The sequence below is a fragment of the Pyxicephalus adspersus genome, chromosome 2 (genome assembly GCF_032062135.1).
Source record: "Pyxicephalus adspersus chromosome 2, UCB_Pads_2.0, whole genome shotgun sequence".
Taxonomy (NCBI): Eukaryota; Metazoa; Chordata; class Amphibia; order Anura; family Pyxicephalidae; genus Pyxicephalus; species Pyxicephalus adspersus.
Genome location: NC_092859.1, coordinates 103,269,089 through 103,286,211, shown reverse-complemented (window position 1 = coordinate 103,286,211; position 17,123 = coordinate 103,269,089). Strand labels below are relative to the sequence as shown.

The window sequence follows — 17,123 nt, the reverse complement described above, 5'->3', positions numbered from 1 at the left end:
CAGATTGTCCATTTATTTGGTTTGTGTTGAGCAAAACTAAAGGATGTGATAAAATTAGGCTGTCACTTAAAAATGGAAGATGCCGCATTCAAACTACAAAGTACAAAAAAATTAAACATGCATTTTAAAAAAAAAATACTCTCCTAGCTGCACTCATTGCTCCTCCAATGACCCACTACTGACTTCCTCACTAATAACCTCATCACACGCACAGCTCCAAGACTTTTCTAGAGCTGCCCCAACTCTCTGGAATGGTCTTCCTCGTCCACTACTTCCCACCACTACATATCTCCTCTCCTATTGTGTGTTACTTCCCCCACCTCCTAGACTGTAAACTCTTCAGGGTAGGGTCCTCTCCTCCTGTGTCACTGTCTGTATTCATCTGTCATTTGCAAACCCTATTTTAATGTACAGCACTGCTTAATATGTTGGCACTATATAAATCCTGCTTAATAATATTAATAATAATAATATTAGTTATAACACCAGATTCCTTCAAGGTCCTCATAGTCCTCCAGTTAAACTTTACCTAGATTTGAACAAAAGCCATAACAGATACTGAAATCTTTCAATTTGCTTTAAATTAACATGACCAAACCAACACTCCAGTAGCATGATCAGATGCATGGATTGGTGGTTCGCACAAGTTTCATTGAAACACCGGAGATTAGTTCCTACCAGGGGGCATAGTTATTAGGAGTCTGCATGTTCTCTCCATGACCATGGGGTTTGCTACAGCAACTCTAAAAAACTCAAAAACTAGAAAATGAGAAAGCTTGGCCAATCAAAACCTGAGCACATTCGGGGAAAAGAAGTACCTCTAGGAGTCTGCACTTTATACTGTATGGCAGATTAATAAAGAAAATTTAAATGCATCTCAAAATCACATTTATAATAATTTATTGGCTTAGTGAAGGTTAGAAACATTACTACTCATACAGACAGATCCAACAAATTTCCCTATTTATGAAACATTCACTGAAACTAATGCATGGCTGTCTGGTAAAAATGTCAAATCAAAGCCCACATGCCATTGTGTTTTTGGAATTATGTAAATGTTTAGTTTATAACAAATACATCACCATTCATGCCTAATATCCAGAAAGCTGGAAAGAACATACATGTGCAGTCACTATAATTAATGAAACAATATAAGTTTCATTCATGCAAAATGTATGGCTGTTCGGAGTCAGCAAGTTTAGCTAAACTGTTGTTTTAAAAGCTTAAATTGTCAGATCATCTCGACTCCGGTCCCCCTGCCTATTACTGTGTGAGGGAAAAACATGCACATGGATAAAGCCCTGGTGTGAGGATACCGGAGCTCACTGGTCTGTGGCCACAAAACCAATTTAAAACATGTCTTACAACACAAAATGAAAATGCTGCATTTGTGTTCTTAATCTTGACACGTACCTAAAAATACATATTATGATACATACAGCTGCAATTTGTGGCGTCCAGGACTGGTCATAAGATATTTTTGTGGTATCGCCAAAACCCAGTGGTCAGAGTAATCATTCAGTGACCCAATGCTACTGTATACTAAAATTTCTGCCATTTAATTATGTGTGTGTTTAAACATTTTATAACACTCCATAAAGTTTTCTTTACAAACAAGAAGTTGGACTATATCACCTGATACCAGACAGGGATCATGGTAGGTCATCTTAACTGGAATTTCCAAAACAACTTGAAGGGTAATTAAAAGTCACTTCTTTCCTGCTGCTTCACAAACTTTCAGTTTCTTTTTTGCATAATAAAATTTTCCGGTAATGAATCCTCTGACTAAAACAGGGCGAGTCACTTTATGTGCAGTTGACAGACCTTCATGTTCATTTGTAAATCATAAAACTGAGAAGGTTCCAGATTTATAAATTGTAATAAGTGCAGACAAGGCAGGCAACTGAAGAGTGACAGGATGGGTGTAGGCATCAAACACTGCTGTAGATGTAATCAGCAGCTTTAAAGCCATTATATAACTTCTATATTATAGCCAAAAGCAAGGCGATCAATTTCATACCGTGTGGCTCTAACCTCAGCCTAACAGGCGAGTCTGACCTGGTGGTTCCAATGCTTTATTGGCAGTCCCTAGGATGGAATAACAGGGCTAAAATTTACTAAACACAAGGCCAGTCAATGGCACAAGTCATATCAAGGGAAAAACATTAATAAATAGTCTAAAAGGTGAAAGGCAACCCAGTGCTAACAAGGCACGTATGGTTCAAATTATAGAAGGTTGCAGGGGCAAGGGTATGCTACCATAGGGCTTTTAGCCCCATTATCAATGCTGTCATGGCAAGCACCTTTTTAGTACCTGTGGTAGTACCCTGTGTATTCCCCCGTTCCCAGTTATTGGGATTTCTTTAGCACAGAGAGTCATGTTAAATGGGCAATTCAGCCACTAGCGACAGTTGCAAACCATTGCTCACTGCATTATTATTAAACTGTATTGATAAAGAGCCAACATAATATGCAGCACTGTACTTTAAATAGGGGTTGCAAGTGACACTGAAGGAGGAGAGGATCGTGCCCAAAAGAGCTTACAATCCAAGAGGTGGGGGAAGTAGCACAAGTCTGGCTGCAGAATTCATATTAAATTGTAGAGGAGAGAGTCGGGTTGTAGTGGAATACCAGAGAGGAGGATGTTACAGTAGTCCAGATGAGATAGGAGTATGTACAAAGAGTTTGGTGGTCTTAGGGTAAAGGTAGGAGCATAGGAAATTGGTGAAAGTGTCTGGAGATATTCTGAACCGGGGGGGTGGGGGGTCAGGGTGAAGGTGAGGGCAGAATAAAAGGTGACCCTAAGACAATGAGCCTGATGGGAGGGCCGAATAACAGTGTTGACTGTAATGTCAAAGGGAGATATAGAAAATAGGGGTGGGGAGACAAGGAGTTAGCAGGCTGGGAAAGGACAGAGGGAATAGGACCAGTAGTGTGAGAGCAGAGAAAATAATACAATGTGACAGGCAATGGTGAATCACAGGAGCGAATTGAACAATATGGAAAACAGAAATCCAACTGTAGTAGATTTTATAGCGAGACTTGTATGCAAAGTTCCAGGTAAAACATTATATGAATTAAATTCATAAAGGCAGCATAAATGGCTCAGTGAAAATGGCAGGTCGGGATGGTGGCAAGAGAGGTTGTGTAACAGTCCAGGTGGTTTCTAGGGTTTGTTCATTCCAAAGAGTTGTGATTGTAGAGTAGAAGTTCCAATTCCCTGAATTCCTAAAGCACTTATATTTGGCACATGAGATTTGGGCATGTATCTAGGGTCCCAGGTGACTATGCCTGATGTGTTAATAGTTGTGCTCTGGGTCCTGGTATGGTTGAACTTATTCAAGTACGATGGAAGATCAGTTGGACTTGGGTAGGGGTTAGTAGGGCAATAAATATAATTTGTGGAGTGAGACGGAACAAAGGGGTAGTGAACAAATAACAAAACATAAAATAAAATTGAACAATGAGCAATAAAACAAATGGACTCAGATTGCAGTCAGAGGAGATATGGAGCCCCTGTTCTGCTCTTTTTCTAGCCTTTGAGTCAGAAAAAAAACAACTTCCAATGATGATAACAGAAGTTGAATATCCCTTATTTTAGTTTATGTGACAGAACTGAACAATGTAACATGATGCATTACATTTCCAAGAAAAATCAGTTCTAGAAAAAAGAAACCGAAAGTGGAGTAGCAGAAATGGGAGTGTCAATTGAAGTCCTGGAAAGTTCACAACTTTTCCTCCTGCAAGATCGATTGCACAATCCAGTTCTGTTTTTAGAATGATTTCTAGAGCAATTTTTCAATATATTTCTTTTTTAGAAGGAATGTAGAAGGTTAAGTATTTGCTTTTGGGGTGAGGAGGTTAACACAATGCTATGACCAGGAGGTCACTTGTAAAAAGTGACAAGGATTGTAGAAGTATAGCCTTTTTCGATTACCTTCCTGGTCACTTGTTTCTTTGAAGTGCACCTGAACTCTGGGTGTCTATTTAAAGCTTTTTGTATACTATCCTCTAAAGCAGGTGTGTCAAACTCTGGCCCCCAAAGTAATCCTTAATATGAACAGCAACTGGCCCGCCGCTGCATTGAAATAGTGCCGCTACTACAATTCAGTCACGTCTATAGACCAGAGGGCTCTCTGCCTATGCCTGGCCCCGCATTGGACTGTTTTATAGAGGCAAATAATGCCGGGCATTTTAGTAGCGATGCTATTTCAGTGAAAAAGAAGTTTCAGCGGCGGGCCACTCATAAGATTTAGCTCCACATTGGCTGCGTCAGGCATTTCCAGCACTCCTCCTTAGCTGTACTTTTCCTAGCTACTCCAAGGCATCGACTTGAATTGTTGGATTTTCATTGAAGAATAGTGTTATTATTGTTAGCCTGTGCAAAAAGGTTATACCATTGAAATTTAATTAAGGCTACAAATAGAGAGGCATAAGAGAATACAATTTAAAAAAAAATGTTTATGCCTCTTTCTCTATTATAAACTTGTTCCTGATTGAATGTGAAGCAAAACCTTTTTGTTTCTATATGAAAAGGGTTTATATCTAATTTTTATATCTAAATTTATATCAATAAATTTCAAGGTTGGCCCGCAACTTTGTCTAAGTTTTTAATTTTGTCCATCTGTGTATTTGAGTTTGACATCCCTGCTCTAAAGCATGATAGATACATACCTTAAGACTTGCTTTAGGACAAAACTTGCTGCTTTAATCTAAACTGCCAAAACACAGATCTGCTTTCAGGCCATTCAAAACACTTCAAGTTTGCATTATCTTTACCCCAGTTACAGACATTTTTCATCATCTCCAGTGCTTAGGAAAAATCTCCCTAAAAGTGTTACACACAGCAGTAAAAATTGACACAGGAATAAACACTCCCCACTCTATCCAATACTAAATGTATTGTTAGATTTGGCCATAAAGCTTGTTGCGTGGGTAACTCATTTTCCCAGAGAGAATAAAACGTACCTAAACTCAGAAATTTCTCTTTACATAAAAGATATTCCTCTTTTTCCTTAATTTTCCTTAACCGACTAGTCCAAAAATAAAAGTCTAATTAGCGGCATGTAGTGTGACAACAGAGTGCTGGAAAGGTGAGATGCATTCTGCATTTTCCCAGAGAGAATAAAACGTACCTAAACTCAGAAATTTCTCTATACATAAAAGGGTAGACAACCCATCCTACGTCACCCGATCACTCACCTGGGTCGGGTGACTTAGGATGAAGAACCAGGAAGAAGAGAACAGATGTCGGGACCTGATGCAAGACACCCCTAGATGGATCGTACTGCGCTGTGGGATTGTTTTTTTTTAGGTACTTGTATTTTATTTTCCTTTTGCCAGTTTTCAGTTTAGTACCTTTTTGTTATAAAAAAAAAAAAAACTGTTAATCTACCAGATATTCCTCTGTGGAATTTTCCTTAACCCACTAGTCCAAAAATAAAAGTCTTATTAGCGGCATGTAGTGTGACAACAGAGTGCTGGAAAGGCGAGATGCATTCTGCGCAAGCACAGACAATAGGGTATGGGGGGGATGCTCGAGCAGTATACAGGAAAGCAGCACCCTGAGAGTAGAGGAGGGGGTTATATGTGCGGCTATTACACTTATGGCTTGCTTTTACAACCCTCCACAGGTCTGAGTTAGTTCTTACAGCCTGAAAATGGTATAGCAGATATGTTGCTTTAGATTCAGCCCTCCACTCAATTGGAAGATACAAATGTTGACTTTGGCCAATCTAACCAAGACCACTGGAGAGGGCAACATAATAATTTAGCTTTGTCTGTCTAATAGCTAGGAGAAACTGGAAATTCTGGTGGCACGTTCAAGTTTGAAGCTTTAGAGAAACTAAACAGTGAATATTAGGTTTACGTGCAGCTGACTTGAGCATACAATCTTTGAGAAAGTAAAAAGTTTGAAACAAAAAAAAAAAACAAATACTCTTTTTGAGTACCAAACAAAGCATCAGCAAACAGTGATGCATGTGATTCACACACAGGAGTAAACTGAGTCTAATCCAGGTTAAGTCTCTACAAATGCAGCTTGTTGAATGACTGTTGAGCAAGTCTCAAACTTGCCCTTAAATACCACAAGCTGTATGTTTAAACGTACACAGTATGGCAAGATAGTACATAATTATGTACATTATATTTACATGTGTTAGATAGATATTCTAGATCTCCAGGATTACTGGTACTGTTTTACTGACAGCCAATCAGAGAACTGTGTTCACCCCCCCTCCCCCACCTTATCAGAACAAAAAATAAAAAACACACAGATAAGATTAGAAGTCCTACCCTCACCTTCTTGGGGTTTGGACAGAAATAATTTACAGTATTGAGAAGGACACAGGCATTCTGAACCTTTTTCCCCAATATGCTCAAGAAAAATTAAGGAAATACCTTATTTGAAACAACTACCTGCATTGGTAACTGCATTTAAAAAAAATTCTCTTCAAATGTCAACATAGTAAAATCTCCCATAAACTGCTAATACACTTCTCAGCCAAATCAAGCTGCATAAGCAAACAGAAAAGAATTGATACAGATATTTAGTCTCCAAAAAATCCTTATCCCCAGCTAATACTGCTGACATGAAAAAAAAAGCAAAATGACTATCATCCAGAGGTATGTAGGTTATGAAAGGGAATAAACCCTTTCGAAGCATTTTGGTATTCTATGAATAAGTCATCTGTTTAGAAACAAAGGCAAATCCAATATTCTTCCTGTTTTGTAACAGGCCTAAATCTAGAAATTTGTAAATAAAAGGGATTGTTTAGATAGCATATTACATAATTTGCCCGCTATAAAACCTGCTAATATATTGCTTTTGCTTTCACAAGAGCAGAATCTACATTCTGTCTGCAAAAAGGACTTCCATCATCCTCCTAAGTACACTTCTCCCTGAGGATATCCAACGCACTAAATTTGTAGGTCTACCTACTTCTCACGTGTCACCCTTGTAATACTAACAGTGTGACACTATACCGGTGTCCCCCTTTTTAACCATCCAACCATTATAAAGTCCTTAAAGTTCCCCCATATTTTATGCCTTCCATTTTATCGTCTCATTTTTAGTGATCACCCATGGTGCCTGAGCAGATCAGGTCAGAAGAACCTTAGGGGAGCAGGCTGACAGATTACTCTTAACTACAGCACCTCAATCAACACTGCAGGAAGTGACTGGGTGAATATAATACTTTCCAAGTACGTCATTAGGTGATTTCCATGAGGGAAGGTGGGGATCAAGACTGTAGGAAGGGACAAGGTACATCAGGAAAAGCATTGCTGAAAAGTCCCCTTTGCATCTTTATGGGAAATAAGCACAGACATGTTTTTACATGCCCTTTACGTGCCCTTAGTAGATGCTAGAGACCTATATTAACATTGCTGAGACTATGAGTATATTGTAGACAAAACAACAAATCGTTAATATTTGTAATATAGAGCTGGTGTAGACCTAGAGTGACTGACATAAAACTCCTGCATTGACCACCAGCTTTATGGTACTTACAGACAGGAAAAGAGTGCCCAATGCCCTTGTGGGTTTCAGTTTTTGGATGATATCAATTTTGTGCCTATTCAGTGATCTGAATACTACATGTCCATGCAGCAGCAATATGGAGGCACTTGATCCCCTACGGGCTAGGTGCTGATAGCTACAGAACCTGCCTAATCCTTAAGAGTTTAATCTAGTTAAAGTGAAAGGTTGCAACTCCAGAAAAATAGCCAGAAAAAAAAAAACCTGGGTTAAGCAGCAGTCTCACAGTTGGCAAGAAACACACAAATGCATACAAAAACACCTAGCTAGATATTGACACATACTCCAATAAATCATATATTTAAAATACTTTTTTAAAATAATATAATATTTAAAATAGTTTAAAAAGTGAAGTAAGCACGGATTATCCCTTGAAGGTGTGTGCAAGTAAACCAATAAAAGGGCCATTGGCTTCCAAAGCCCACTGATGAACAGAGGGAAGCCCACACAAAAGCTATAGAAACAAAGTTCTGAAATACCTTATCCTGACCATAAGAGAAAGGTGTCCACATAGTAAATCTCAGCTTGCCATGTATGGGACTGCAAGGATACAGGATGTCCATAAAGACCATTCTCTACACCTGATGAACCCCTGTCCACAACCCAAAGTGCCTACAATGGTCACATAAGTGTCACAGCTGTTTCATAAGGCAATGGAAGAAGGTGGTCTAGTTTGATTAAACACATTTTCTTGTATATCAAAAAGATTTTAGGACTTAAAGGATCTGCTGCCAACATCTGGGCGCCAGATAACACATTCAGGAGTCTACACCTTGCCAAATCAGAGGTGTTTGTATGATTTTGGCTGATTAGTGCCTATAACTAACACAAATATTTATTTAAAAACAAATAAGTAATTGGTATCAGTGGGACTGCTCTCTTGGTTTGCCTCCTACCTGTCTGACTGTTCCTTTCAATGGTAATTCCTCCTCTCCTACTCTCCTCCCTGTTGTTCCCCAAGGGTCAGTCTTTGAACCGGTTCTCTTTCCTCTGTACACCTCCTCTCTCGGTGGTCTCATATCATCTGTATGCTGATGACACTCAAATCTATCTGTCCACCCCTGACCTGTCAGCCATATCATCATGGATGTCTGACCGATTCCTGAAACTCAACCTGGATAAAACAAAACTCATCATCACCCCCCCTCAAATTCCAACCCCCCCCGGACATATTTCTAACTGTTAACACTGTTATTCAGGCCCTCCCCTCAGGCACGTTGTCTTGGCGTCACCTTCGATTCTGCCCTCTCATTTACCCCCATATTCAGAACATTTCCAGGTCCTGTCACTTTCATCTGTGCAACATCTCCAAAATCCGCCCCTACCTGTCCCCAGAGACCACCAAACTCCTTGTACACGCTCTTATCTCTCATCTGGACTACTGTAACCTCGTCCTCTCTGGTATTCCACTAACCCAGGGGTGTGAAACTCAAATACACAGAGGGTCAAAATTAAACTTAGACAAAGTTGCGGGCCAAACTTTTTTTTTCTCTTCTCATTAGATATAAAACCTTTTCATATGGAAGAGGTTTTGTTTAACATTCAATCTGGAACAAGCCTATAATAGAGAAATAGCACTGCTACTACAATTCCCTGTGTCAATAAAACAGTCCAATGCGGGGCTTAAGGTTATAAGTGGCTGGAACTCCTTTTTCACTGAAATAGCACCGCTACTACAATTCCGTGCGTCTATCAAACAGTCCAATGTGGGGCATGCATAGGCAGAAAGGCCGCTGATGTATAGACGCAAGTGATGCTGGGAATTGTAGTACCGGGTCTTTATCAATGCAGCAGTGGGCCAGCTGCAATTCATTTTTAGAATTCCTTTGGGGGCCAAAAAAATTCCCTTGGGGGCCAAATTTGGCCCTCGGGACAGAGTTTGACACACTTGCACTAACCCGACTCTCCCCTCTACAATCTATTATGAATGCTGCAGCCAGACTGATCCATCTTTCCCACTGCATCTTTGTCATTCTCTTCACATACACCCCTAGCCGCTCTTCGCTCCTCCAATAACCAATATGACTTTTCTAGTGCTGCCCCGATTCTCTGGAATGGTCTTCCACTTCCTATTTGGCTTGCTCCTACTTTCTGCTCCTTTAAAAGAGCTCTTCAAACCCTACCACCTACGCCCAAACCCCTGTCTTTTTTTTTTTTTAAACCCTCACTACTCACCCACCACTGTATATCTCCCCTCCTATTGTATGCTGCTTCCCCACCTCTTAGATTGTAAGCTCTTGTGGGCAGGGTCCTCTCCTCCTCCTGTGTCACCATCACGTCATTTACAACCCCTATTTAGAGTACAGCACTGCATATTATGTTGGTGCTATATACTGTAATATTAATGATAATAAATCGGGAAATATTGTGTATTCCATTTATTTAGGTTTTACGGTTCTAACAAGTACGAGACTGCTACTCACACACATATTTGATTTTATAAGTGATAACCATAAAGTGCAAAATCATGTTTAAGCGAATGTCAACAGAATAAAAGTAATAAAATGCCAGATAGTTTGGCTACAAGACAGACATTACTACATCTCCAGTGGCTAGAAGGGTAAAGAAGCCTTATAGCCAGAAAATGCACTGACATTACAACCGTAAACTAGCATTATAGTTTATGACTTTGTCATACAATTGTACTGCACATATTACTATAGTCACTCATGTATACTGAATACATGTAACACAAAAATTGCAATGTCATAGTTAAACAACATTTTTACTAGAAGAGCATCCCAACAAATGAATGAATGAAACCAAGGATGACAGAGCTATCCAGCAAATCTACATGTCCACTTTTGTCATTATTATTATTACGGTATTTGTACAGCACCGCCTAATATGATGGCACTATATAAAGTCTATAGTCATGTCACTAGCTGTCTGTCAAAGGGTCTCACAATCTATTGTCCCTACCTCAGTCATATGTCTTAAATACAGTCTAAGGTCAATTTTGGGGGATAGCCAATTAACCTAACTGCATGTTTTTGGGATGTGGGAGGAAACCCATGCAAACACGGGGAGACCCTGCAAACTCCATGCAGATAGTGCCCTGGCCGAGATTCCTGGAACCTAGCGCTGCAAAGGCCAGAGCACTTACCTCTGAGCCATCGTGCTGCCCCTATTGTTTTACCACAAAATGTACCTACTGCAATCTGCTCACACACAGGCAGCATACGAGTTCACCACAGCACGCACCTTCATGCAGGATTTACCAGACATGAATAGTATACAAGAAAAGCATTCAGCTGCAGCTCTCTGCTTGTTCTTTGTGTTGGCATGAAAAATCTGAGTATTCTGGCACACATGGCAAATCTTAAAGTTCCTCACATACAAAAGGGCGATCAGCAGAATTAGTAAGAACATTTGGGCCTTCACAATGATACTTGTCTGATGATCTGAATTTTAAGTACCCAGAGACAAAATTGAAGGACAATATGTGATAGATTGTAAACTGACATTGAAAATTGGAAGAAAATCGGCAAAACCAGCAAGGACATTTCTCAATCTGGATTTATTTTCCTTTCTTTTAGGACCTATCTATTTTCCTAGAGCTGCCGAACAAAGTGGTCGAAATTCTGAACACCACACAAAAATAAAAAAACTAGAATACTGCTTCTCATGCTAAAAAGAAACAGGAAGAGTACCGGTATATGTAGTTCTTTTATGATATGTGAATACTTTTCTAACATAGACCACCATCCAAAGTTGAGGCAGAGCTTTACCACCTTATATCAGAATAATCAAACATCTCAAATAAAGACATTTCTAAAAATAAATGTGTAGGACAGGCAATTTTATAATACTGAATAAAAGGAAGGAAAAGGAAAAACAAACTGTTCCATCAAGTAAAGCAACATATCACAAGAAAGTTGTACACGCTTTTCTAACACTGACCTTGGTGAAGGCCTCTGCCCTGGACTTGAATTCCAAAGATCATATGACATTTCTACAGTGTTCCCTGATCTACCAGAAGTGAAACTGCAAGTGTAAGTGTGCCCTGTACGGGGAGGTGTTAGCAGAATGAAGAATTATGACCTTTTATTCCAGTCACCAGCTACTGGAGACATCATAGGACATTCATTCTGAGGTTGCACCATGATTACTGAAAAAAAAAAATCACAACATCTTCAAATCATAGAAAAAATTTCCCATTCCTCAAAAAGAATATTTGCGTCCAACCTTAAACATACTGCGAAGTGACAATTCTAAATCTATGAAATACACCAATGGGACTTTAAGGGCCGGAAAATTCATTATTCAAAATTACCTTTTATTGAATGAAAAAAATGAACTTTAATAAATAACATGAAAATCCCTAACATATAAAACCTTAAAAAAAAGCAGGACAAACACAGTGTAAGATATTTCTGTCGGAGCACCGTAGAAAGCTGCACTCTGTATGTTTCTACGCATTTCACTAATTACGCTTCTTAAGGAAAAGAACAGGGATACCTGATGTTTGTGGCACACTACAAAGTGACCACACGCAAGAATATTTCTCAACTGGATCCCCATAATACATCTGTGGCCGGATGAACATTGACTGCACTATAAACCCAGGACCAAATATCACAGATTCCTGATCGAACACATGGAGTTTTGTGAGTGACGTTCCTTTGATCCAGGAGCACCACTCCTGTATGGATGATTCATGGCATTTCCATCCTGTGAGTCACAATCTGCTTTACAAACCACAGGCTGTGAAAGTCAATGGGAGCATAAGGCACCTGGGACTAAACAAGGTTTCACTCCTTTCATTCATCAGAAAATACACAATTTTTAAACAACTGTTTTGCTAGTTTTAGTGAACACTATAATAAGGCTTTCCCCAAGCCTGAGCATTACTTTTCACTTAGAGTCTATAGACACAAGTAGGGCTGCAACATGGTGACATAGTATAACATTGTCACATGGTAGCGAAGAAAATCGGTGACTGAAGAGTCTATTGGTAATCTGTGATAAGTGGTCCCACGCCTCCAAAACCATCAGCCAATAGGAGCTCTGCCCACTGTATACCCCAACAACAGGCTGCCAGCCACAGAACACACTGATAAAACCGGTAATAAGTAATTGTGAACAGTATGAAGTCCATCAACCATACCACTATATGGTAAACTGATGCACAACTAGATATGATGCAAAGGAGGAAGAAATCCTTCAAAAACAAGGGCTTTTTCACCTTAAGACTGCTGTCCCAGGAATAAAGGAATACTGTTTTGGAAGAGAAACACATTGTAATGTACAAAAACTGTAGTCACATCACCTAAGACCGGTCAAAGGTTTACACACAGAGGTAGAAGAGGAACTCCTATAGAGCATTGCACACATCCTGATATTGTGGAAGCAGCAAGTTGTAATACTTTCACAATCTCATGTATAGTAATCGTACATGTGTGGGAATGGCAGCATCCTATGCTGTAATGAGATGTACATCACTTTCCATACACAGCCATTGAAATGACAGAGCTCATCATTCCCACTGACAGTGATCAGCACCGGCTGCCTGTACACCGAACTCCCAGCAAGGCCTCCCCCTGACCTTCACATTACACACCTCTCTGCCCGGGGTCACCTCAGCGGATCACACAGGCTCAGCGTTCCCCTGCACAGGCCGTGAGCACTCCGAGGGTCGCTGGAGGTAGCGGTCCTCCGGTTACAATGTGCGGCTCCCGCACGTCGCTGCTCTCACCTTGTACGAGTCGGTGGCCAGCAGAATACTGAACTCCGGCTCCCTGACTTCCATGTCTGCACCGGGAACTGTCAACATGTTCTGTGAGCACTGTGCGAACAATACTGAGCCGCGCGGCGCTCCGTTCTTCTATAGCTTCTCCAGCGCCAGGCCGGTGGGCGGGGTTATGTCATGACGTGAGGGGGGGGCCGCCATCTAAAACCTATTCAGATTAGCGGTGCTGGGACACAGAGCGGGAGGAGTCTTTCAGTCAGGTGACGTCAAATCGGTAGCTGGAGTGCGCTCCCATTGGTTGTTTGCGACACACCGGGATTCGCCTAGCAGCACGTGTGTTGGTCACGCCCCCTCGAGGTCTATCTGTTGGTCTATTGTTCCAAAGTTGCTGCAGTTTTGACGTGGTCGCAGTGAGTTGGCAAATCCATGGAATAGACCAGAATATCATCCAAGTAAACAACCACACAAACATAAAAAAAGTCCTGGAAGACATTGTTCATAAAATTCTGGAACATGACGGAGTATTGCAAAGCTCAAACTGCATTAACAGAAATTTGCAGTGGCCATCCTGTTTTTTGAAGGCAGTCTTTCACTCATCACCTTCTGGAACAAATGCCCAGTATGGTCTTGGTAGGTCAGGAACTAGGGAACGGGCTGATGAGCAAACTTGCCGTACAGGAAGACGTTTGGGGAGACAGTACTCCATCAGAGGATGTCTCCAGAGCTCCAGTCAGTGACAGGAGCACGTTTACTGAGCAGGGTAACCCAAGCAAAACAGTCCCTGCAAAGTCCAAACAAAACAGGACGCTGCAGGCCAAAGTTTGACACCCCTGCTCTAGGGAATAAGGGTGCAGGTCTCAGGGAGTCACATAAGTCAGAACAGGAAGTGACCAGTGGATGGGATTCCAGGGCAGTGGTGAGATGAGACTGGGGAAGACACAGATCCCCTGGTGGGTGAGACAGGAGAAGGCACAGATCCCCTGGTTTTGTGGGGATCTGTGACAAGGGTGTTGTGAGATCTTACATATCCACCCAGTCACTTATGATCCCAGTCATGTATGATCACACCCCCAGTGCGGTGGATATCAAGATTTTCCCTACAGCCACCAAATGTTACCGCTGCTTAAATGAATTTCTTTCTGAAACAAAAAGCCATCCACTCCTCTGTATTGCAACAGTATTTTTTGGAGAATGCAGGCTCCACCCTCAGCCTATACACTTTGGGAAGCTCCCAAGTCTGTTTTGGCTGCTGGCCATGCTTCAACATTTTGGTATCACAGGCCCATTTTTAAAAGTTATAATGTCTCTGTACTCTTCCTGAACTGCTTCAGTTAAACTGCCCAATGCTAGTTCTGCTTCCTTCCCCATAAGGAATGGAACCCATTAAGGCTTTCCCCTTTTCCCACTCCTGTTTGCTTTTTCCATACAGCCGCCGATACAATATGTTTGTTCCAATACATGTATGCAAGGTGTCTTGATGCATGGAATGCCTTTTACTATTTGACTATACTCTGACGATATCCTACTCATAGTTCTCCCCAGAGGTTTTTAGCCTGTTGCTCCGCCCGTCAGCACAAAACCCTCTCCTATTACTCTTACGCTAAAAACTTTGTATCCTAAAAAGTTCCCCTAATTTTTTAGGGAACTGTGGGCCACACTGTATAGGAGGGAAACACTTCATCTTTCTCTTCATGGAAGGATAACAGCTTCAAAGATAATCCTCCTCGCCTTATTGCTTTATTATTTTTTATTGACTTCATTATTGATGTAATTTATTCTCACAGCCCTGCCCCCTGTCATCCTCTCTTGGAAAGAGAGACCTTCATTTTATCTCTGTCATATGATTCTCCCTAGTGAGGAGAGACTCTATTCTTTTTCAGAACTAAAAGATGATATTTATATACCCATTTCTCTTTTTATGCCTATTTACAAATCTGACATTTTGCAAGATCTCTGAGGTCTTCCTTTAGTTACTCAGATCTTATGCCTTTTAAGCAGATCTTTAAAGAAGGGTTTTAGGCTGCGCGCACATGTGCATTTTTTTGTCGCTGTGAACAATTTTTTGTGATTTGTGATCTTTTCAAGCAATTAGAGAGTGAAACACGAATGGATGAGCAATGTACACACAGCACCATTCTGTTCTATAGAGAGGGGAGGGGGGAGAACGAGTGATCGGCACCCTGCTGTGCTCTTCTCCATTGACAGAAGTCATTCTTTATCGGTCGTACATAGATCCTTCAGGATGACCGAAGTACACATGTCAGATTTCTCACCCAAGACAAGCATGACCATTCGTATCGGGTAAGAATCATCTCACGTGTGTATATAGCCCTATTCTAAGGTGTTGATATCCTCTATATATAGCTCCAAAAGCTTCACTTAAATTCCCCCATATGTAAAACTGTGAGAGCATATTGTGACATGAACTGATTGTACTAGATTGTACTAGATCTACTAGATTGTAAGCTGTTTGGGGCTGGGTCCTCTCCTCCTATATCACTCTCTGTATTAGTCTGTCATTTGCAATTCCTATTTAATGTACAGCGCTGCGTAATATGTTGGCGCTATATAAATCCTGTTTAATAATAACTGGAGCCTGAGATATTGACCGCCATTTGGCTGAATGCCTATAAAAATTTTGTTTGTACTATTTATTAGTTTATGCTTATTTTTTTAATTTTTTTTATGGTCATCTATTGGCCTTATGCCAGGTATTGTTTCTGGATTTTGCATAATGGTGTTTTTTTAAAGACTAAACTATTTTGTTTTTTTAGGAAGTAAAGGTTGAAGCCTCTAGGGAAACAATTGAGAACATTTTTTTTAACTTTCTGTATCAGAGATGCAGCAAACTATACAGGAAATATCTACAAGTATGAGGAATTCTTCTCTAAACAGGTGTTCTTATTGGAAAATTGCCCCTCACGTTTTGGATTTAACCTTTTTTTCTTTCTCAGTGACAGTGGTCACCAAGACAAAATAAGGAGTAAATGTCTGCAATCAATAAAAACTTGATTGGAAGCTTACATTTTGTTTATGCCCACCTTAAAGTGATCCTGTCAAGACAGCAAGTTAGTCCACTGGTTAAATTACAGGGCATATAGGTCAACAGGAACCATGCTGGGGGGGGGGGCAGGTATCAGACTTCTCTCAATTCTGCATCTCAACTACTTGCAACATCTGGTAAGCAGTCAAAAGGTGGTGTTACAACAAACAGATCACTGAATTAAAAAGTAGACTCTTGTTTTTGCCGAGATATTAGTCCTAACAGGGCGAGACTTTATTAAAATGGAACTATACTTTAATTGCCTATTAGTAATATTTTGCAGGAAAGCTCTAACCTTAGAAGAAAAACAAAATTTTTGGAATTAAAAAACTAATTTCTCCATCTTTTCAGTATTATGTGACAGGGCACCATGGTATTGTAGGAGTGATAAAATTCTAGTACACATGGTCACAAGAGCCCCTCACTTATTCTACATTTCCCTTCCTCTTATGTTAAAAAGAAATTGGGGTTCACAGAAGTAAATGGCCAGCTCTGTGTGACAAGGTAGCATGTCATGACAGGTATAGTTTTTCATATCTTGTGGTGGCGCCGTAGTGATGAAATTTTAGGGGAAGCCACAAGAGGCCTGCACTTGCACCTACATTTGGGGTGAGTTCCAATTGGGGTTAATAGAGAGTAATGAGATAGCTATGTGTGGCAGGGTAGCATTTTATGATGGGTATAACATTTTTATAGGGAATGGGGAGACAAAAGACATTTCCTACTGACTCCCAGTAGGAAATTGGTGTTCAGAGAAGGTAAGTGTCCATGTGTAACAAGCAGTTTGCCAGCCACTCAGTCCCTTGCAGGTAGTGAGTGGTATTGAGCGTCTCCCCTGAGCCAGGGTCCCA

The 17,123-nt window shown here is 40.5% G+C and overlaps 1 protein-coding gene across 2 annotated transcripts in view; it reads right to left on the bottom strand.

The window, feature by feature from the left end:
- NAMPT (nicotinamide phosphoribosyltransferase) overlaps positions 1-13,386 on the bottom strand; it is a 30,008-nt gene extending 16,622 nt beyond the window's left edge. The window contains exon 1 of one of the 2 annotated variants that reach the window (XM_072401671.1): positions 13,236-13,386. In XM_072401671.1, the coding sequence (XP_072257772.1) occupies positions 13,236-13,313 (78 nt within the window). In that variant the 5' untranslated portion in view covers positions 13,314-13,386. Of the gene's footprint in view, positions 1-13,100 lie in introns of both variants that reach the window. The other variant, XM_072401672.1, reaches the window with a different exon arrangement.
- Between the last annotated feature and the right edge of the window lie 3,737 nt (positions 13,387-17,123).